Source organism: Xyrauchen texanus, chromosome 6 (assembly GCF_025860055.1).
Source record: "Xyrauchen texanus isolate HMW12.3.18 chromosome 6, RBS_HiC_50CHRs, whole genome shotgun sequence".
NCBI classification, from domain to species: domain Eukaryota; kingdom Metazoa; phylum Chordata; class Actinopteri; order Cypriniformes; family Catostomidae; genus Xyrauchen; species Xyrauchen texanus.
Genome location: NC_068281.1, coordinates 2,169,527 through 2,192,673, shown reverse-complemented (window position 1 = coordinate 2,192,673; position 23,147 = coordinate 2,169,527). Strand labels below are relative to the sequence as shown.

At 42.6% G+C, this 23,147-nt stretch overlaps 1 protein-coding gene across 1 annotated transcript in view; it reads right to left on the bottom strand.

Moving 5' to 3' along the window:
• Positions 1-23,147, bottom strand: part of LOC127645765 (neurocan core protein-like) — an 82,278-nt gene that overhangs the window by 31,355 nt on the left and 27,776 nt on the right. Inside the window, exons 3-5 of the mRNA XM_052129431.1 lie at positions 14,990-15,364; positions 3,762-3,936; positions 2,120-2,247 (exon numbers count right to left, since the gene is read on the bottom strand). Coding sequence (XP_051985391.1) covers positions 2,120-2,247; positions 3,762-3,936; positions 14,990-15,364 — 678 coding nt within the window. The remainder of the gene's footprint in view (positions 1-2,119; positions 2,248-3,761; positions 3,937-14,989; positions 15,365-23,147) is intronic.

The following is a 23,147-nucleotide window of genomic DNA, read 5'->3' as shown; positions in this document are numbered from 1 at the left end:
TATAGCCACAAGACGTTAAGATACGATGCCAATGCGATAACCCAAAAGTCTTGAATCACTTTCAAATCTAATCATTCATGCATTTCATTCAGCTCTTAAATCTGAAATCATGACGATAGATAACAGAGACACACGAGAAAAGATGTTTGGGGCTCTAATTTCGTGAGCACACAAAGTGCAGTGCTACGGGCAAAGGCCGTGTGCTGCGTCTTATCCGATACGCAAGTGGGCGTATGTGGGAGTGTTGGCGCTATCTGTGTGGCAGGGTGGAGGGCGGGGTCGTGATTCCGCACACCCGGCCCCTAATCAGGCTAATCAAGCCCTCGGAGCGGGATAAAGGCCGACTGGAGAAGGCAGTGCGACAGAGAGAGAGAGAGATTTACGGACAGCTGTCCGACACTTGTGTGTGTTTGTCTTTTTGTTCAAGATTCATATAAAAATATGATTTATATCGTCAAGCCGCTTCCTCCTATCCATTAATCACTTTACACTGGTGCCGAAATCTGGAAACGAGGGGTGCGCCGTAGTGAAGTCCACCCCTAGCGGAGGAATGGCCGCCGACCACGAGGGGAAGAGGGGCTGCCAACCAACAGCCTGGAGCGGTTACCGCTGACAGGAGACGGAGAACTGTCTCCGATCCGTCCGGGGAGGCGCGACTGTCGTCCATTAGAGGACAGACAGTGCGGAAGACACGCCCCTCCCCAGGGAAAGAGGGGGGTGGATGTACGTCATGCCGGGGGCGCGACGTGTCGTATTAAAATATTATTTATATCGTCAAGCCGCTTCCTCCTTTCCATAAATCCGGAAAGGAGGGATGCGCCGTAGTGGAGTCCTCGACACTACCATCCACCCCAAAGGAGCATCCGCGGCCATTCGCCGGAGGACGGAGGAGCCCGGCCACCTGGAAGCAGAGGAAAGGCCGCCGACCACGAGGGGAGGAGGGGCTCCCAATCAACCGCTTGGAGCAATTACCGCTGACAGGGGCGGGGGAGACCCCTACCGTCCACCAAAAAAACGCGGCGGAGCGTTCCGTCCGCCAGGGGCTGGAGGACTGCCTCCGATCCGCCCGGGGAGGGCGGCTGTCGTCCATTAGAGGGCGGAGGAGTGGCAGAGGACCAAACTATGGCGTATCAGAGAACCGGCGAGTAAGTGGTTTTTATCTCTCTCTCTTCTCTCGCTCCCACTGCCGCTCCGTGTTGGCCTTTCCCTCTCTTTTATTTTAAATGTTCTGTTAATAATGCACGATCGCCGTTACGGCATGAAGGTGCCGCATATCTTTTGTTTCCCTCCCCGTGTCCCCTTCCTCATCCAGGTAGACGGGAATGACCTGCCGACAGACAGTGCGGAAGACACGCCCCTCCCCAGGGAAAGAGGTGGGTGGATGTACGTCATGCCGGGGGCGCCCCGGCCTGAGAGAACGAGGGAGGAATGTGGCAGGGCGGAGGGCGGGGTCGTGATTCCGCACACCCGCCCCTAATCAGGCAAATCAAGCCCTGGGAGAAGGATAAAGGCCGACCGGAGACGGCAGTGCGACATGGCAGCTGTCCGACACCTTTGTGCGCCAAGACATTTCAAAACCACGTCTGCTTTCAGCGCAAAGTCTAATTCGGATCCTGCGTTTGCAGTAATAAAGTATGTTTTATGAAAGAAAAATGTATGAGATTTGTGTTAAACTATCTATAGGACATGGTTTATTTTTCAATTATTATTATTGTCATGTTTATTTTTATATAATGATATTTATGGTCTAATTTCAACCAAACCCACTTGCACCTAGACTTAGCACATACTTGCATGAAAATACCCAAACTTCATGGCCATGACCATTGACTGCGCTTAGCACTAGCGCTCTTAAAATAGGGCCCTTGATGCTATTTATATTCAACCTGTGGCATGAATGATTGGCACAAAGCTATTACATGACTTACAATGTAACACGTGAGTCGTATGGGCTACTTTTATGGTACATTTATGTCCTTTTGGAGCCTGTGACCATTCACCATCATGGCTTTGAATACAACTTTTTGGTATGACAAGAGGGTGAGTAAATGATGACAGAACTATTGCTTAAGTTGTGTCAATGTTATATTGATATATGCTGTATTTTCTAGAATCTCACCTTCCATGTCGCTGGCGAAACAGTACACATCGAACAATTCGGCAGGATCGCGTTTCCCATAGTTCCTCACTCCACGAGAGTACTCTGTGTGTCCATAGCAACCGAGCTCTGGTCTCTGGATGGGGTACCTGATGAGAGGAAATGAGGTGTCACATCTGACGGAACTGTTGGAATTCGTGGAATCTGGACATCGTTATGCCAATAGTTCTATGTTGCCATGGAGACGGCTAATAAATAATGGCTTGAAGTGAAACACATCTGTGTGGAATTTAACACTCGTCACAGTTTGTGTCAATATGCTACTTCCGCAGAGTTTGTACCAAGTTACAAAATGAGTTAGCACAATCAGTTCTCATCTAATGTGTGTGGGTCATTAACTAAAGTGAATGTTTCAAGTTTGTATGGAATGTAATATTTGTGTTCATCTTGGATTTATACATTTTTGAAAAAAAATGTATAGCAATTTTTCAACAAAAATGTATTTAATGACTTTGTAGCCATCAAGTTCAAATACTTTCCTTGCAACTTGAATACACACAAGCGAACACAACTTAATAATTCAGTTTCAAGGTATTTTATTTATTTATTTATTTATTTTGTACAAATATCATGAATTTTTGAATCACAAATATCAAGACGTTTTTTTAGGTTTACTCCATTTGACCTAAACAAAATGTTACTTTTTATAAAAATGTCCAAATATCTGATATATTTTAAAAGCTCCACACACGGTCATGAGGGTCTAAAGAGGTCCTCTCTGCTTTATGTTTATTTATTTTTTATTTTTTTTATGTCACATGACTACAGAATGGCTACCTGCATATTGTTTACACCACATGACTTTGATTTGGTGGACAATAATAATAATAATAATAATAATAATATTTAAAATCAAAATTGTTTAATTGCTTATTTTGTAAGTTATAATAATAATAATAAATGATGATCTACTTTTCCAACATTTAATTTTTAAGAATGTATTTTATGAGAATTTTATTTAATTATTTGTACTGTCTCCAGACAGTTAAAAACTCATTAGAAATTTGAGACTATAATTCCCAGCAAAAATAAATAAATAACTATATATATATATATCTTTAAAATGTCAACATTAACATTTATATATAAAATTGTTTAAATGCTTACTTTAAAGCTATAATAATAATATTAATAATAATAATAATAAAAGATTATCTACTTTGCCAACATTACATTTTTAAGAATGTATTTTTATGAGAATTGTATTTATTTATTTATTTTCAGTTAAACTACTTAGAAATTTAAGACTATAATTCCCAGCAAAAATAAATAAATAATATAATATATATATAAATATATCTTTAAAATGTCAACATTAACATTTGGAGCATGTTGTTTGATGGTCTGGAACTCACAAAAATAAGATGTTTATAATTACGCAAAATAACAATCGCTTTTGGCGCCCCTCTGTGGACATTTCATTGGGCTAACATGCTCAATACGCCCAACAACACTTACCACTTTGGCCACTGGGGGCAGTGTTTTGAATTTTGGTAAGCGCTGACCGATTGTAGCTATTGAAAAATCAGTGTTAAGTCTGAACAGCTTCATTGTTGCTATAAAATAAAATTATCAATAATTTGTCACATGTTGGTGGTCGGACCTGACGGTCTGATCTTTGAGCCAGCCGGCCGCGCAGCTGTTCATGCCCGAGTGAAACGCTGCCCACAGCTGCTCTGGAGTGGCAATTTGAGCCGAATTCTGCTCACATGCTTGAACGGAGTCCACAAAGGAGAGAGAATACCGGTCTGCCGCCGTACGGTAGTGAAACACCACACCTGAAAACAAACAAACACATTAACAGTGAAGTCATTAATGGTAAAACAACCTAACTGGGAATAGATTTATAATATTAGCTTTAACCTCGTGTGACCCCGCGTCCACATGTGTGGACGTTGTATTTTGGCTTTCCTATATGCAACGCATCATTTAAATAAATTAAAACTGGCTGAATACGGTTCGCAAGACTCTACACTGTCATTTAAGAGTTAAACTTCTGGGTCACGTGACACAACAGTGACACAACACGTGACACAACCTTGATTTCCAGGAAGTGCTGCTACGGGCGCAGCGCCAACAAAAGTGCCTCTGGTAAGAAAGCACTTTAGGTTTTTTGATTGAAACCTGTTTGGTTGTATAGAGAAGAGTCTCTAGTTTCGTTTGATATGCCACTTTAATAGATTCATTCATTTTTTGCACGTCAGCGTGCTAATAAACATGATGTCCACATATGTGGACGCTGGCACAGTATTTCCTCAAAAGTTGAAAAAACGTGTTTGTTATTTTGAATATTTTTCAACTCTTAACACATCTGTGGGTTCGCTTAATTTTAATATAAATTGTGCTATTTTGTTTTGTTCAATACGGCTCTATTCATTAATATTAATAAATGCATTCCTATATTTACTGTCATTATCATATTGAGAATAAATGTATTCATGCAAAAGATGAAAAATGTGTCTGTCAGAGGCTTTATATGGAGTTAGGATGAAAATAAGGTGCATTTCTAACTGTTCTGAGACCAGTGCAGTCAGACGGCACACTGGAGGTTAAGTCATGCACTAAATAGGGAGCAAGGGAGCATTCTATAGCTCTCCTATAACTGTTCTGAGACCAGTGCAGACAGACAGCACACTGGAGGTTAAGTCATGCACTAAATAGGGAGCAAGGGAGCATTCTATAGCTCTCCTATAACTGTTCTGAGACCAGTGCAGACAGACAGCACACTGGAGATTAAGTCGTTTACTAAATAGGGAGCAAGGGAGCATCCTATAGCTCTCCTATAACTGTTCTGAGACCAGTGCAGACAGACAGCACACTGGAGGTTAAGTCGTTTACTAAATAGGGAGTAAGGGAGCATCCTATAGCTCTCCTATAACTGTTCTGAGACCAGTGCAGACAGACAGCATACTGGAGGTTAAGTCATGCACTAAATAGGGAGCAAGGGAGCATCCTATAGCTCTCCTATAACTGTTCTGAGACCAGTGCAGACAGACAGCACACTGGAGGTTAAGTCATGCACTAAATAGGGAGCAAGGGAGCATCCTATAGCTCTCCTATAACTGTTCTGAGACCAGTGCAGACAGACAGCACACTGGAGGTTAAGTCATGCACTAAATAGGGAGCAAGGGAGCATCCTATAGCTCTCCTATAACTGTTCTGAGACCAGTGCAGACAGACAGCACACTGGAGGTTAAGTCGTGCACTAAATATGGAGCAAGGGAGCATCCTATAGCTCTCCTTTAACTGTTCTGAGACCAGTGCAGACAGACAGCACACTGGAGGTTAAGTCGTTCACTAAACAGGGAGTAAGGGAGCATCCTATAGCTCTCCTATAACTGTTCTGAGACCAGTGCAGACAGACAGCACACTGGAGGTTAAGTCATGCACTAAATAGGGAGCAGGGGAGCATCCTATAGCTCTCCTATAACTGTTCTGAGACCAGTGCAGACAGACAGCACACTGGAGGTTAAGTCATGCACTAAATAGGGAGCAAGGGAGCATCCTATAGCTCTCCTATAACTGTTCTGAGACCAGTGCAGACAGACAGCATACTGGAGGTTAAGTCATGCACTAAATAGGGAGCAAGGGAGCATCCTATAGCTCTCCTATAACTGTTCTGAGACCAGTGCAGACAGACAGCACACTGGAGGTTAAGTCGTGCACTAAATAGGGAGCAAGGGAGCATCCTATAGCTCTCCTTTAACTGTTCTGAGACCAGTGCAGACAGACAGCACACTGGAGGTTAAGTCATGCACTAAATAGGGAGCAAGGGAGCATTCTATAGCTCTCCTATAACTGTTCTGAGACCAGTGCAGACAGACAGCACACTGGAGATTAAGTCGTTTACTAAATAGGGAGCAAGGGAGCATCCTATAGCTCTCCTATAACTGTTCTGAGACCAGTGCAGACAGACAGCACACTGGAGGTTAAGTCGTTTACTAAATAGGGAGTAAGGGAGCATCCTATAGCTCTCCTATAACTGTTCTGAGACCAGTGCAGACAGACAGCATACTGGAGGTTAAGTCATGCACTAAATAGGGAGCAAGGGAGCATCCTATAGCTCTCCTATAACTGTTCTGAGACCAGTGCAGACAGACAGCACACTGGAGGTTAAGTCATGCACTAAATAGGGAGCAAGGGAGCATCCTATAGCTCTCCTATAACTGTTCTGAGACCAGTGCAGACAGACAGCACACTGGAGGTTAAGTCATGCACTAAATAGGGAGCAAGGGAGCATCCTATAGCTCTCCTATAACTGTTCTGAGACCAGTGCAGACAGACAGCACACTGGAGGTTAAGTCGTGCACTAAATAGGGAGCAAGGGAGCATCCTATAGCTCTCCTTTAACTGTTCTGAGACCAGTGCAGACAGACAGCACACTGGAGGTTAAGTCGTTCACTAAACAGGGAGTAAGGGAGCATCCTATAACTCTCCTATAACTGTTCTGAGACCAGTGCAGACAGACAGCACACTGGAGGTTAAGTCATGCACTAAATAGGGAGCAGGGGAGCATCCTATAGCTCTCCTATAACTGTTCTGAGACCAGTGCAGACAGACAGCACACTGGAGGTTAAGTCATGCACTAAATAGGGAGCAAGGGAGCATCCTATAGCTCTCCTATAACTGTTCTGAGACCAGTGCAGACAGACAGCATACTGGAGGTTAAGTCATGCACTAAATAGGGAGCAAGGGAGCATCCTATAGCTCTCCTATAACTGTTCTGAGACCAGTGCAGACAGACAGCACACTGGAGGTTAAGTCGTGCACTAAATAGGGAGCAAGGGAGCATCCTATAGCTCTCCTTTAACTGTTCTGAGACCAGTGCAGACAGACAGCACACTGGAGGTTAAGTCATGCACTAAATAGGGAGCAAGGGAGCATCCTATATCTCTCTATACAGTTAAGTACGTTCTAGGGAAATGAAAAATGCACACAGGAGTCTCAGGAGGTTAATAATAATATTAAAAAACATAAAACTCATGGCCAGAATTCTAGATTGACTAAAATTGGTGTGATTTATATTTATTTATTTATTTATTTTTAAAGCAGGGAGAAACATTTCATTTTATAAGGCTATAATCTTGTTTATCGGACAAAACTAAAAACAAATTATCGGCTTATTTTCTCATTTTTAAATGTAATTTTAAAATGACGCTCATCTTCACTTCACATGTATAACTACATACAGGATTCATAAATAACACATTTGATGATAAATCACTGGTTTAGGCTAATTTCCCTCATTAAACTCCTCCTGTTTGGCTAATGATCTCCATGGCAGATCTCAAACGATCTCTTGTCCTCGGGTAATCAATCTGCTCTAATTAAAGAGTTATGACCAATTAACCATCTAATGAGAGCTTCATGACCCAGCAGAGCTCAAGTCAGACAGCGCCGCACATCAGCAAGCATGAGTTGCTGAATTTTGGCCCATTCCTCCAGACAGAACTGGTGTAACTGAGTCAGGTTTGTAGGCCCAATTCTTTGTGATGCCACTCCAACACCTTGACTTTGTTGTCCTTGAGCCATTTTGCCACACCTTTGGAGGTATACTTGGGGTCATTGTCCATTTGGAAGATTCATTTGTGACCGAGCTTTAACTTCCTGGCTGATGTCTTGGGATGTTGCTTCAATATATCCACATAATGTTCCATCCTCATGATGTCATCTATTTTGTGAGGTGCACCAGTCCCTCCTACAGCAAAGCACCCCCACAACATGATGCTGCACCCCCATGCTTCACAGTTGGGATGCTGTTCTTCTGCTTTTTCCTCCAAACATAACTTTGGCCATTATTGCCATTATTCTCCAGAAAGTATGATCTTTGTCCCCATGTGCACTAGCAAACTGTAGTCTGGTGTTTTATGGTGGTTTTGGAGCAGTGGCGTCTTCCTTGCTGAGCCTTTCAGGTGATGTCAATATAGGACTCGTTTTGCTGTGGATCTAGATACTCGTCTACCTGTTTCCTCCAGCATCTTCACAAGGTCCTTTTCTGTTGTTCTGGGATTAATCTGCAATTTTCACAGACAGAATGCGTCTCCTTCCTGAGCAGTATGATGGCTGTGTGGTCACATAGTGTTTATACTTGCGTACTATTGCTTGTACAGATGAACGTGGCACCTTCAGGCATTTGGAAGTTGCTCCCAAGGATGAACCAGACTTGTGGGGGACCACAATTTGTTTCTGAGGTCTTGGCTGATTTCTTTAGATTTTCCCATGATGTCAAGCAAAGAGGCACTGAGTTTGAAGCGGGCCTAAAAATATATCCACAGGTACACCTCCAATTCAGTACACCTCCTATCAGAAGCTAATTGGCAAATTGCCTAAAGGCATTAAAAATGCCCTGAATGTTTTAAGAAAGCCCTGAATGTTTTTAGAAAAGTCCTGTGTGTTATTAGAGAAGCCCTGAATGCTTCAAGAAAAGCCCTGAATGCTTCTAGAAAAGCCCTAAATGTTTTTAGAAAAGCCCTGAATGCTTCAAGAAAAGCTCTGACTGCTTCTAGAAAAGCCCTGAATGTTTTCAGAAAAGCCCTGAATGTTTTTAGAAAAGCCCTGAATGCTTCAAGAAAAGCTCTGACTGCTTCTAGAAAAGCCCTGAATGTTTTCAGAAAAGCCCTGAATGTTTTCAGAAAAGCCCTGACTGCTTCAAGAAAAGCCCTGAATGTTTTCAGAAAAGCCCTGAATGCTTCAAGAAAAGCCCTGACTGCTTCAAGAAAAGCCCTGAATGTTTTCAGAAAAGCCCTGACTGCTTCAAGAAAAGCCCTGAATGTTTTCAGAAAAGCCCTGAATGCTTCTAGAAAAGCCCTGAATGTTTTCAGAAAAGCCCTGAATGCTTCTAGAAAAGCCCTGAATGTTTTCAGAAAAGCCCTGAATGCTTCAAGAAAAGCCCTGAATGTTTTCAGAAAAGCCCTGAATGCTTCTAGAAAAACCCTAAATGTTTTTAGAAAAGCCCTGAATATATTTAGAAAAGGTCTGACTGCTTCTAGAAAAGCTCTGAATGTTTTTAGAAAAGGCTGAATGTTTTCAAAAAAGCCCCGAATGCTTCAAGAAAAGCTCTGACTGCTTCTAGAAAAGCCCTGAATGTTTTCAGAAAAGCCCTGACTGCTTCTAGAAAAGCCCTGAATGTTTTCAGAAAAGCCCTGAATGTTTCTAGAAAAGCTCTGACTGCTTCAAGAAAAGCTCTGACTGCTTCTAGAAAAGCCCTGAATGTTTTCAGAAAAGCCCTGAATGTTTTCAGAAAAGCCCTGACTGCTTCAAGAAAAGCCCTGAATGTTTCTAGAAAAGCCCTGAATGCTTCAAGAAAAGCTCTGACTGCTTCTAGAAAAGCCCTGAATGTTTTCAGAAAAGCCCTGAATGTTTTCAGAAAAGCCCTGACTGCTTCAAGAAAAGCCCTGAATGTTTTCAGAAAAGCCCTGAATGCTTCAAGAAAAGCCCTGACTGCTTCAAGAAAAGCCCTGAATGTTTTCAGAAAAGCCCTGACTGCTTCAAGAAAAGCCCTGAATGTTTTCAGAAAAGCCCTGAATGCTTCTAGAAAAGCCCTGAATGTTTTCAGAAAAGCCCTGAATGCTTCTAGAAAAGCCCTGAATGTTTTCAGAAAAGCCCTGAATGCTTCAAGAAAAGCCCTGAATGTTTTCAGAAAAGCCCTGAATGCTTCTAGAAAAACCCTAAATGTTTTTAGAAAAGCCCTGAATATATATAGAAAAGGTCTGACTGCTTCTAGAAAAGCTCTGAATGTTTTTAGAAAAGGCTGAATGTTTTCAAAAAAGCCCCGAATGCTTCAAGAAAAGCTCTGACTGCTTCTAGAAAAGCCCTGAATGTTTTCAGAAAAGCCCTGACTGCTTCTAGAAAAGCCCTGAATGTTTTCAGAAAAGCCCTGAATGCTTCTAGAAAAGCCCTGAATGTTTTCAGAAAAGCCCTGAATGCTTCTAGAAAAGCCCTGAATGTTTTCAGAAAAGCCCTGAATGCTTCTAGAAAAGCCCTAAATGTTTTTAGAAAAGCCCTGAATATATTTAGAAAAGCTCTGACTGCTTCTAGAAAAGCTCTGAATGTTTTTAGAAAAGGCTGAATGTTTTCAGAAAAGCCCAGAATGCTTCTAGAAAAGCCCTGAATGTTTTTAGAAAAGCCCGAATGTTTTTTTAGAAAAGACGAATGTTTTCAGAAAATACCTGACCGCTTCTAGAAAAGCCCTAAATGTTTTTAGAAAAGCCCTGAATGTTTCTAGAAAAGCCCTAAATGTTTTTAGAAAAGCCCCGAATGTTTTTTTAGAAAAGACCGAATGTTTTCAGAAAATACCTGACCGCTTCTAGAAAAGCCCTAAATGTTTTTAGAAAAGCCCTGAATGTTTCTAGAAAAGCCCTGAATGTTTTTAGAAAAGCCCCGAATGTTTTTTTTAGAAAAGACGAATGTTTTCAGAAAATACCTGACCGCTTCTAGAAAAGCCCTGAATGTTTCTAGAAAAGCCCTGAATGTTTCTAGAAAAGCCCTGAATGTTTTTAGAAAAGCCCTGAATGTTTCTAGAAAAGGCCCGAATGCTTCTAGGAAAGCCCTGAATATTTTAAGAAAAGCCCCGAATGTTTTTTAGAAAAGACGAATGTTTTCAGAAAATACCTGACCGCTTCTAGAAAAGCCCTGAATGTTTTCAGAAAATACCTGAATGTTTCTAGAAAAGCCCTGAATGTTTTCAGAAAATACCTGAATGTTTCTAGAAAAGCCCTGAATGTTTTCAGAAAATACCTGAATGTTTCTAGAAAAGCCCTGAATATTTTTTTAGAGAAGCCCTGGATGTTTTTAGAAAAGCTCCGAATGCTTATAGAAAAGCTCTGAATGTTTTTAAAAGTACCAGTACTTGTGTATCAAGTTGGTGTGGTTTGGTGTAGTGGGCTAAAGCACAGAACTGGTCATCAGAAGGTTGCCAGTTGAATCCCCACATCCATCACCATTGTGTCCTTGAGCAAGGCACTTAACTCCAGGTTGCTCCGGCGGGGATTGTCCCTGTTATAAGTGCACTGTTAGTTGCTTTGGGTAAACGCATCAGCCAAAATTCATAAATGTAAAGTTGATGTTAAAATATAAATTAGTGCTGTCAGTCGAATCAAATATTTAATCACAATTGACTGTATATACACTTATTATATATTTATTTCCCTCTTATAAAAGAAAAAAGAAAAGAAAAACGTTTTATTAAAAATAGAAATGCATTAAAACAGCTCCAATTCAAGTAACATTAAACATTTCCCAAAACTGAATTGAAAGAACTAGTCCCATAGGTTGCATATTTATTGCAATGTCATTAAACTCTTAAAGCTCATCCTCCACAACATTAATAGTGGTTTTCCATTTTTCTACAGCAATCGAGAAACTGTATTCACGTGATTTGCGCCGTGACGCGCCACCATGAGGACCTACTAAGTGGTGGGAATTGGGCAAGTAGATAAGAGCTGCACTGGCATGACTGGAAATAGCCTCCCGGTAGTGTTCCAGAGATGGCCAACAGTGGACTGACTCACTAGAATGACTTTAGTACAACTCACATGGAGCTGAATAAAATGTCAGAATCAAATTTCAAATTTAATCGCATTAATGAAAAATTAACGTGTTCATTATTTTAAATTAATCTTGCCGAGATATTGGAAACTGTGATCATTTGATACATTCATTTGCATCTTTTGCAATACTCTTATTAAGACACTATGCTTTGAACCTCATTCCCAAATATCCAGTGACCCTAGGTGGACCATACCGGTGACTGCCTAGGTCCCTGGCGTGCCCGATGTTCATTTCTACATATACTAGTCAATTTTCAACATGAGTTAATACAATATGAACTAACATAAACAAACAATAACAGTTGTATTTTAATAAATGGACATTAGCCAAGATTAATAAATGCTGGAAAATTGTATTATACATGGATAATGATAACTAATGCAAACCTTATTGAAAAATGTTAATAAAAGGGGTTTGTAACATGTTGTAACCACTCCTGGAGTTCGCTAGTTTGCATCCCAGGACGTGCTGAGTGACTCCAGCCAGGTCTCCTTAGCAACCAAATTGGCCCGGTTGCTAGGGAGCAGTGGTGGACAGTAACGAAGTAAATGTAATTCGTTACTGTACTTAAGTAGCTTTTTTGCATATCTGTACTTTACTGAAGTATTTAAATTTGGGGAGACTTTTACTTTAACTCCACTATATTGCAAAGTCAAATATCTTACTTTTTACTCTACTACATTTTCAAAATCAGTCGTTCCTTTTTATTTATGAGTGGATAAAAACGTAACTGGTCAAACGAGCCACCAATCACAGTACAGCGCGCGCGCTTTGTTTTGAACTTGCCTTGGCGGCATCTACTAAGCGCGAACCAGGGGTGCGTTTCCCAAAAGCATTGTTAGCCAACTATGGTCACAAGTTCCGTCGTTATCATCATAGTTCAACGAGTCGGTGTTTCCCGAAACCATCGTTCCAACGAACATTCGCAAACAGCATCGCAGAGTTGTGTGGTTGGAACGACAGCTCTCGACCTGTGGTTAGAAGCAGAGTTTCTTGTTATTATAACATGTGGGCTTAATAAATTATTATCTTCAGCCAAATAAGCAAGATGACATTCAGTACAATCAGTATCTTTTATTTAGAAGACATACAAATGTCCTTTATGTCTTTTAGATTGTCAATAGATTTAAAGCACCGTTTTTGAAGAGTGTGCATGTGTGAACGTGCTCTAGTGCGTAAGAACGAGCCTACGATTGAATCTGGAAATAAAGCAAATAACTGAGAAAAATATGAGAGAGTCCTCAGATGACATGTCCGTAATTTATAGCAAAACATCTAGCATTAATTCGATCATTAATTCGAACAGATTCATTAAAAGTAGTTTTTACTCCACCACATGTGTGACATCATTAACCAACGTGGTTGAACAACCAATTTGCGACAATACGGTTTCGGGAAACAGTCGTGACTAGCAAGTTGATTTCTTCAACAGTGCATCGTACTACGGTAGTGGAGCAGCAAGTTACGTCGTTGTACGGGAAACGCACCCCAGAGCCGTTAAATATGAGAGTTGCGAACATAGACGGTTGCGACAGTGATCTCGCCGCCGCGCGGTCACGTGATTCGTGTAGCTCTCAATAGTTCCAAACAAATTGCGTTGCCAATGATTTTAAGCGGGGCAGAGAGCAGCAGCTATTATTGCAGCAATTATCGGTAAATATTGACGCATAATGTACATTGCTTATTATGTTGACACTAAAATGACTTGCATATAATAGCATTTTTTTTCTGGAGAGTAGCAGAAACACTGCATTAATACGTTTTTGTGTTTAATTTTGGAGGGAAATTGGCTGCTCCCATAACATAGAATATATATATATATATATTCTATGTGTGTGCATGCATGTGTGTGTGTGTATATATATATGTGTGTGTGTGTGTGTATATATATATATATATATATATATATATTTAATGGCGTTGTGCAGGTTTATGTGAATGTATCATAACATTAGGATGTTAATAATTATGACCATAGACACTCGAGAAAAATATATACAATAAATACTTTAAATGTATTATACCTTATGGGAACAGTCCCCTTCCCTCCAAAATTAAACACACAAAAAATGTATTCAATTCAAATATATATATACATATATGACTAATTAATGTCATTTTATTAATAGATTGGTGTGCCAAGAGTGACATTAGTCTTCATGTAGACTGAGTTAAGCAAAAGTCTTGTGACAAATTATAATAGGACATTATGGCCATAAAAAATCATAGTACTTGGATACTTAAGTACTTTTGAAGGCAAATACTTTTGTACTTTTACTCAAGTGAATGTTTAAAGGCAGCACTTCTACTTTTACTTGAGTAATATTTTACCTTGAGTATCTTTAACTCAAGTACATGGTATGTGTACTTCGTCCACCACTGCTAGGGAGGGTAGAGTCACATGGGGTAACCTCCTCGTGGTCGCTATAATGTGGTTCTCGCTCTCGGTGGGGCGTGTGGTGAGTTGTGCGTGGATGCCGCGGAGAATAGCGTGAAGCCTCCAGACGCACTAAGTCTCCATGGTAACGCACTCAACAAGCCACGTGATGAGCTGCGCGGATTGGCGGTCTCAAACGTGGAGGAAACTGAGATTCGTCATCCGCCACCCGGATTGAGTCACTACGCCACCATGAGGACTAACAGCCTAAGTCTGTAGTTTTAGCGGCACCCCGCGACTAAACAGTTTGCATAAATACATTTAATTGAATAAGACTCGATAAAATGCGCTCACCCAAAAGTTGCTGGTTCATGTTTTGGAGAAGAGTGTAACTGAATTATTATTAGCGCGCTCCTTCAGAACTCGACCACAGATCGATTGACCGCCACTGATGCTGTTGTACGTGTCGAGTGTTGTTAAACTCACCGCTGAGTTTTGCGTTGAGATGGCTCAGATGTTTACCGCCTTGTTTTTATCAAAATCATTTTGATTGGCAGGCCTCATCGCGTCACTGACTTATTTTAAGAATATCCTGACTGCTCTGTTACAATTAATCAAAAGTGACGAGAGACCACCATAAAAGTATCATATATATAGTCCATAAGACTCGCACGCTACATTTCAATTTCAAGTGTACTAAAGTCATACGGTGGATTTGTCTGACGAACAAACCCAAAATAGATACAGTATAATCACTGTGATTTCATTAAAAGTTCAAGAGTAACCAGGACATTCTTCCACAGTTCCAAAGAACAAAGATATGGGTTTGGAATGACATGAGGATGAGTAAATAATGACAGCCAATGACATCTAATAGATGACTTCAACACCTGTTCGTGTCTCACCTGTGATCTCCAGGTTGACTGTATCCTGCTCATAATTGTCTCCCAGTGCGACATGACATCGGAAAGTCCCGGAATCATTGGAGCGGAGCTGCGAGAGTGCCAGTGATGCGTTCAGCGGGTTGGCGGAGTAACCCGGCAAACTGACCCGTCCTGCGTAGGCCTGGTGCACCCTCACCACCCCGTCCCGGGCGGACAGGACTGTCCTCTCCTGGTCTCCTGAGCGACGGGTCCAGTGGATGTAAGGGCCGTGACCTGGCGAGAGGCCCGGCGACAGGGTGAACACACACGGGAGGAGGACGGTGCCCGCTAACGGGTGTCGCAGAGACGGGCGGGTAACTCTTCGGACGGTCACAAGAGTCTCTGCTTGAGTCAGACCTAGAAGAGTCGAGGAAGAGAGAGGGAATTAAAAACTGCTCAAATAAAACAGAATTATATTTGATGCTAAAGAGTGTTTTTCCAATTCTAAAGACCAAAATTTGAGTTTTTTTTGGTTCACTGAAAAGAACGTGCTGATAAAAGTCATTGTTTCGGCTGGAAACACTGTATGTTTGGTGCTGTAGATTCAAAAGAACAGACTCATAAGAGTCATTTGTTCGGGACTCGGACTACACTGGTCGCGTGAACGACGGACGCTGTTCGTTATTAGCGATGTTGGAGTGCCGCTGCATAGTTGCGCAGGAAACACAGTAAATAGTATATTAGTACTGGTTTGTGTCCATATCAGCATAAGAATGCACGTTTGAGAACCGTTAACAGAACCGAAAATCATGAAAAAATATAGAAGAACCGGTTCTTAGTTCCCAACCCTAGTCATCAACAGTTCGTGCCAGTGATCTCCCAATATGGAATGCCCAATTCCCACTACTTAGTAGGTCCTCGTGGTGGCGCGGTTACTCGACTCAATCCAGGTGGCGGAGGACAAGTCTCAGTTGCCTCCACGTCTGAGACCATCAATCCGCGCATCTGATCATGTGACCTGTTGTGCGTGACACCGTGGAGACTCACAGCATTTGGAGGCTCATGCTACACTCCACGATCCACACACAACTCACCACACGCCCCATTGAGAGCGAGAACCACTAATCACGACCACAAGGATGTTACCCCATGTGACTCTACCCTCCCTAGCAACCTATCCAATTTGGTTGCTAAGGAGACCTGGCTGGAGTCACTCAGTGCGCCTTGGATTCGATCTCACGACTCCAGGGGTGATAGTCAGCATCATTACTCGCTGAGCTATACAGGCCCCTAATTGAGTGATGTTTTGCTAAATTTAAATGCATATATCTTTTGAGTGTTATGGGAAAATAAACCAAAAATAACAATGACTCATCTTGCATAGTGAAAACGTGACAATTTAAAATTTTTGCTAAACATTTATATGTGTTTCGAGGTACGTTTCCCTGCCGTTTCCAGCTGAAATGAACACTAGATGCGCCACAACCAGGGATGGATTGGCAAGAGAAATCAGGCCGGGATTTTACATAGCAACTGGGGGGGGGGGGGGGGGGGTGTTCACTGTCCTTTTCTGCATATTGCGGTGCCGTTTTGTGGTCCGTTCTGCATAACGTGGCGGCTCATTTTAGCTTATCGCGGCCCATTCAGCCATTTCGCGGATGACCTACCGGCCCGCTCGGTTCTCCCGATTGCCAGTCCTCCCCTGTTCGGCCCCAAAGTGCGTCGGCCCACCGGGAAAATGCCCGGTATGCCAGATTATGGGGCGGCTGTGGCTCAGTTGGTAGAGCAGGTCGGCCACTAATCACAGGGTTGGTGGTTTGATTCCTGGCCCACACGACTCCACATACCGAAGTGTCCTTGGGCAAGACACTGAACCCCAAGTTGCTCCCAATGGTAGGCTAGCGCCTTACATAGCAGCTCTGCCACCATTGGTGTATGAATGGGTGAATGTGTCACAGTGTAAAGTGCTTTTAATACCGTTAAGGCTTAAAAAGGCGCTATATAAGTGCAGACCATTTACCATTACCAGTCCAGCCCTGGCCACTACAACTGTGTGTTTTATTCACTTTCAATCAAATCATGACTTCATATATACAAATCTTCTTCCCTATTTTTATGATATCGACACACTTTTACTCAAACACATCTTTTGAAAGATTATGCATTTTAATGCTTGTACTACAGACCCACCTACATATATATATATACACTTATTCCTACATAGCTTGCCTGATATGGCGTTAGACTTGCAATAGAAGGACCGCGGTTCAAAACCAGTCATGAACTCAAGCTGATACATGACATAACCTCGTCTGAATACGACAAAATTTGACTTGCTTTTGGCTCCCCCTGCTGGACATTTCAATGGAAACCTGCAGCCAAACGTGTTACACGGCACGTAAATTTTGAATTGCAAAAATGTTGTCACGTTCACGTAATTTTAAAGAGATCAGGCTGCTGTCCAATCAAACGCTCTCCACAATAAGAATATCCCTTCCCCTAAATCACCTGCAACCGACTAGCAAGTAATAAAATAACGCTTCATGACTGTTTATAAATTCGATTTCAGATTGAGATGAAAGTATACAGGGTCAGTTTTGATTTATGCCGACTATTTGTTTTTACATAAAGAGCAGCAATTCAATTTGTGTTATCCAAACATACAATAGCTGAATAACCAACTTATTAAACGTCTTTGTTTTGTCTTTAAGTGTCAGATATTGAAATACATGAGTAGTATGTGTTCTTCAGCACCAAATGTCTACACGGTTCATTAGAAAAGCAGAAGTGAGAGAGACAGAAAACTCTTCAGAGATGATAAATATTAAAGAAGCTCTTTGAAATTTCATCTAAAAAATGAGACTCAAGTGCTGTTATTCTTCAAGCAATGCAGCTGAATGCAACTCTATTATCTCTTGACTTTGAGAAATGACTTTTGTCCCAGTTAACTGGATCTCACTCTATATTTGTTCATGTGTATCTGAAATATTTTAAGTGATAAAATCTGAAGTGTCTATTAATAAATTCACTCCTTTTATCCTGACAGTTTGAGTTTCGTACCAGTTCTGGTGACTTTCTGAAAATGTCTACAACTGATTGTGTGCCTTGTTGTGATGGTGGATAGAGTGAGTACCATTAAGGACAAAGAGGGGAAATGCATGACAGAAGAGCTAGACATAATAAATAGGTGGACAGAGTATTGCTCTGTGTGGCAGGGTGGAGGGCGGGGCCGGGTCGTGATTCTGCACACCCGGGCCCTAATTGGGCTGATTAACCCGAGATTGATAAGGGCCGACTGGAGAAGGCAGTGTGACAGAGAGAGAGATTTACGGGCAGCTGTCCAACACCTGTGTGTGTTTGTCTTTTTGGTTATGTTCATTATTAAATTATTATTTATATTGTTAAGCCGGTTCTCACCTCCTCCTTTTCCTTTTACCTTGTTACACTGGTGCCACTAATCCAGGAGGGAGGAGGGATGCGCCGTAGTGGAGTTCTCGCCGCTACCATCCACCTCAAAGGAGCATCCGCGGCCATCCGCTGGAGGACGGAGGAGCCCGGCCGCCTGGAAGTGGAGGAATGGCCGCCGACCACAAGGGGAGGAGGGGCTTCCAACCAACCACCTGGAGCGGTTCCCGCTGCAGGGCCGGAGGACTGACTCTGATCCGCCCGGGGAGGCGCGGCTGTCGTCCATTAGAGGGTGGAGGAGTGGCCGAGGACCAAGCTACGGCGTATCAGAGAACCGGCGATTAAGTGTTTTTTCTCTCTCTCTTCTCTGTCCCACTGCCACTGACGGGGGATGACCTGCCGGCAGACAGGGCGCAAGGCACGCAGGGGTGGGGGGTGTACGTCATGCCGGGGTCTCCCCGGCCTGAGAGAACGTGGTAGGTATGTGGCAGGGTGAAGGGCGGGCCGGGTTGTGATTCAGCACACCAAGGCACTAATTGAGCTGATTAGTTCGAGAGGACCGACCGGAGATGGCAGTGCAACAGAGAGAGATTTACAGGCAGCTGTCCGACACCTGTGTGTGTTTCTCTTTTTGGTTATGTTCATTATTAAATTATCATTTATATTGTCAAGCTATTTCTCGCCACCTCCTTTACAATTACCAGGCCTGCGGAGATCCCAACATACTAACTAGTCAAGAATCAATGAATGAGGATGATCACCCAATACCACGAGAAGAAGTGGTGGCAGCCATTTCTGTCTCTGAAGAACAGAAAAGCAGTAGGTGTTGACAACATTCCTGCAGAGCTAATTAAGTGTGGAGGAGAAGCAGTAGTAGAGGTCCTCACCAGAATCCGCAACAAGATCTGGCAGACTGGAATGTGGCCGACACTCTGGACACAGTCACTCATCTTAACCCTCCCTAAAAATGGCTACCTACAGCTCTGCCAGAACTACAGAGCCATCAGCCTTATAAGCCATAACAGCAAAGTGATGCTCAACAGATTAACACCACAAGCAGAAGAAATCGTAGCAGAAGAACAGGCTGGATTTTGCAGTGGACGTAGCGCCCAAATTTTCAACTTAAGGTTTCTATGCAAACAGTACACACAACACCAGAAGAACATCTATCACGTCTTCATAGACTTCAAATAGGCCTTTGACCGAGTCAACATGGAAGGAAGCTGATAGAGACCATCCAACAGCTGTACGCCAAAGCTAGCATTGCCGTTCTACTCCAGGGCCAAATTGGAAAATGGTTCCAAGACGACTATCGGGTGTCCGTCAAGGATGCCTCCTATCTCCTGTGTTCTTCACTATATACATGGAACGTATTATGACCAATGCCCTCGAGGCGGGGGGGGGTAGCCGCCACCCTAACAATGAGCTTTGCCACCCCACTTGCCACCACAACTCGGACCCTGCTCGAGTCCTGGAAAATGGTGCCCAATGGCTTTACCCGTCTGTGTCGCGCATGGTCCATAACAGCGTTCTACCACACCACACAACCCCTCCACCCTCGTCAGGTGAAATTACTTGATGCCATCCCTGAATAGACACTTGCCATCATTTTGTCACTCCTGGCAAAACATCCTGAACATGCCCCTGCCTCGAGGACCACCATGGGACTATCAGCATTGAAGGGCGTACCATCACCAACCTCGGTTTCGCCGATGACATCGACAGCTTGGCGGTAAGCGAAGATGAGCAGGCTAATCTAGTGAACCTCCTGGATAAAACATCAACCAGATACGCCATGGAAAAATAACCTAACGATGAGCTTTGCCACCCCACTTGCCACCACAACTCGGACCCTGCTCGAGTCCTGGAAAACGGTGCACAACGGCTTAACCCGTCTGTGTCGCGCATGGTCCATAACAGCGTTCTACCACACCACACAAACCCTCCACCAGGCGAAATTACTTGATGCCATCCCTTGCTTGACTCTTGCCACCCTTTTGCCACTCCTGGCAAAACGTCCTGAACACGCCCCTGCCTCAAGGACCACCATGGGACTATCAGCATTGGAGGGCGTACCATCACCAACCTCCGTTTCGCCGATGACATCGACAGCTTGGCAGGAAGCGAATGAGCAGGCTAATCTAGTGAACCTCCTGGATAAAACATCAACCAGATATGCCGTGGAGAAAACCAAGATCATGACAAACTCCACCCAACCTATCACTAAGAGCATCTTAGAGAACAGACAAAAGCTGAAAGAGGTCCACCAGTCCAAGTAACCTGGGTGCCATCATCAGCGAAGAGAGGTCCAGGCCTGACATCCTTGCCAGGGCAGCACTAACAACAGCCAAACTCAAGCCCATGAGGAGAAAGTAAAATACAGTCTCAAATCCAAACTCAAGTGTGTGCTTACGAAACATGGACGTTTGACATAAGAACAAGAAAGAAAAATCAAGACCATGGGGATGAGATGTTATCGTAGAATCTTGGGCATCTCATAGATGGACCGCATCACCAACGAAGAGGTCCAAAGAGGAATTAAGGCGCAAGGCCATTATGAAGACCATCGTAAAAAGAAGAAAGATGCGGAGGTACGGACATGTCACTAGGAGCGATAGTTTGCCAAAGACAATTCTTCAAGGGACAGTTGGGTGGATAACATCACGGAGTGGACTAGCAAGAACTTCGGCACAACCCATATGCTCGCCCATGACCGACAGGAATGGAGGAAGGTGTGTTTGACTCAACATTACAGCGACCCCACGAACCAGGAGGGTTAAGGGACAAATGATGATGATGTGATGGTGGAGCTGAACATGTAAATAACCTGGAATATAATAAATGAGAAGGATTCGCATGTGTAAAGTAATCTGCAAATAAACCCAACTCTCAGATTCACACATGGTCTCTCCTCCATGATCAATTTGTAACGGTAAATGCAGAGAAAATCAACTGCAGATCATTGAATCAATGTGGATTTAGGAATGAGAAAATTTCCTCGAGTTAGAATAAGATGATGAAAGCTCACATCTGCATTTAGATAGACTGGATTCACCCCTGCAGGGATTCGTCTTTATTCAACTCAACTCATTACCTTCTTTAATGAGATACACAGCATACATGATACTGATTGTACAGTATGCAAAATAGAAATATGTCAACTGGTAGAGTAATGCGACAAAAGGACAATGCGCAGGACACCTTCCAAAACAAATCAAGATGAGGAAGTACTTGTATTTAAGGCAGTCTGTTAGTCACAATGCAAAGTTGAGTTTACATTTACATTTATGCATTTGGCAGACGCTTTTATCCAAAGTGACTTACAGAGCACTTATTACAGGGACAATCCCCCCCGGAGCAACCTGGAGTTAAGTGCCTTACTCAAGGACACAATGGTGGTGGCTGTGGGGATTGAACCAGCAACCTTCTGATTACCAGTTATGTGCTTTAGCCCACTACACCATCACCATCCAAAGCGACTTACAGTGCACTTATTACAGGGACAATCCCCGGAGCAACCTGGAGTTAAGTGCCTTACTCAAGGACACAATGGTGGTGGCTGTGGGGATCGAACCAGCAACCTTCTGATTACCAGTTATGTGCTTTAGCCCACTATGCCACCAACACTCATTTGATGTGCAGTCACAAGAAAAAGAATGTTAAAATGCTGCAATAAAAAAACTGTTAATTTGTTACTACTGCATACAGTATATGTCAGTTATGCACAATATGGTGATTAATGTTACATTTTATGTTGTTTAGTTGATTGCATTATTATTTCAGTGTCAAAACATGATAACTGCATTTTGTACCGTGACATTTTGGGAACCACAGTTGTTTATTTTACAGTAAATGTAAAAGGATTTTTTTTAAAGTGTAAAATTACTCATACCTTGATTTAAGATATAAACGGTGCAGCACCTGCAGTCATTTACACCTCTGAGCCCTCAACATCCATAACCATGGCAACCGCTACTCGGTACCCAAGAGAGACGAGGTGGGGGGATGTGTTGGTACTCGGCTCGAAACAGTAAATCTGATTCAAAAGAACTGAAGTCTCCAGTTGTCAGTATATTCAGCTTTAACTATGCCAAGCATTTCAGATCAGCCACTGTTCCAAGACCTAGCGAGCTGCCTACCTAGACAGCACTTTTAGGCATCAATGGTGTGCTCCATATGCGTAAGCTGTTACAGAACATCATGATCTCATGAGAATTCATATGTATTCTCCATCTAATCTTCATCCCTGAATTGGCTACATCACTCTACTCTCTCCTCTCCACCAATAGCTGGTGTGTGGTGGGGGTCCTGGCGCACTATGGCTGCCGTTGCATCATCCAGGCGGATGCTGCACACTGCTGGTGGTTGAGGAGGTTCCCCCTATACTATGTAAAGCGCTTTGAGTGCCTAGAAAAGCACTATATAAATGTAAGGATTTATAATTAATATTATTATTCTAACATAAAGTTTGGTTCAAGCAAACATACATTCTCTTCCGTTTGCATAAACACCGAAACGTACAATATTGACAGCATATAAACGTCATTTTCCGTATTAACACCTATAGAAACGTACAAATGTTTACGTTGCACTGTTTGAATGGATTAACATTGAATAATTCATAGAATTAATCAGTTAATTACATTTCATTTATAATCAATGAGCTAAGCTAAATGCCATCACATTTATTTATAATTTATAATATGACATTGTAATGGTTTCATTCCATTTTATACGACGTTTTAAGGATTATATCACTTTAATAAAGACTACACTTTAAAATGTTAAAATGAAT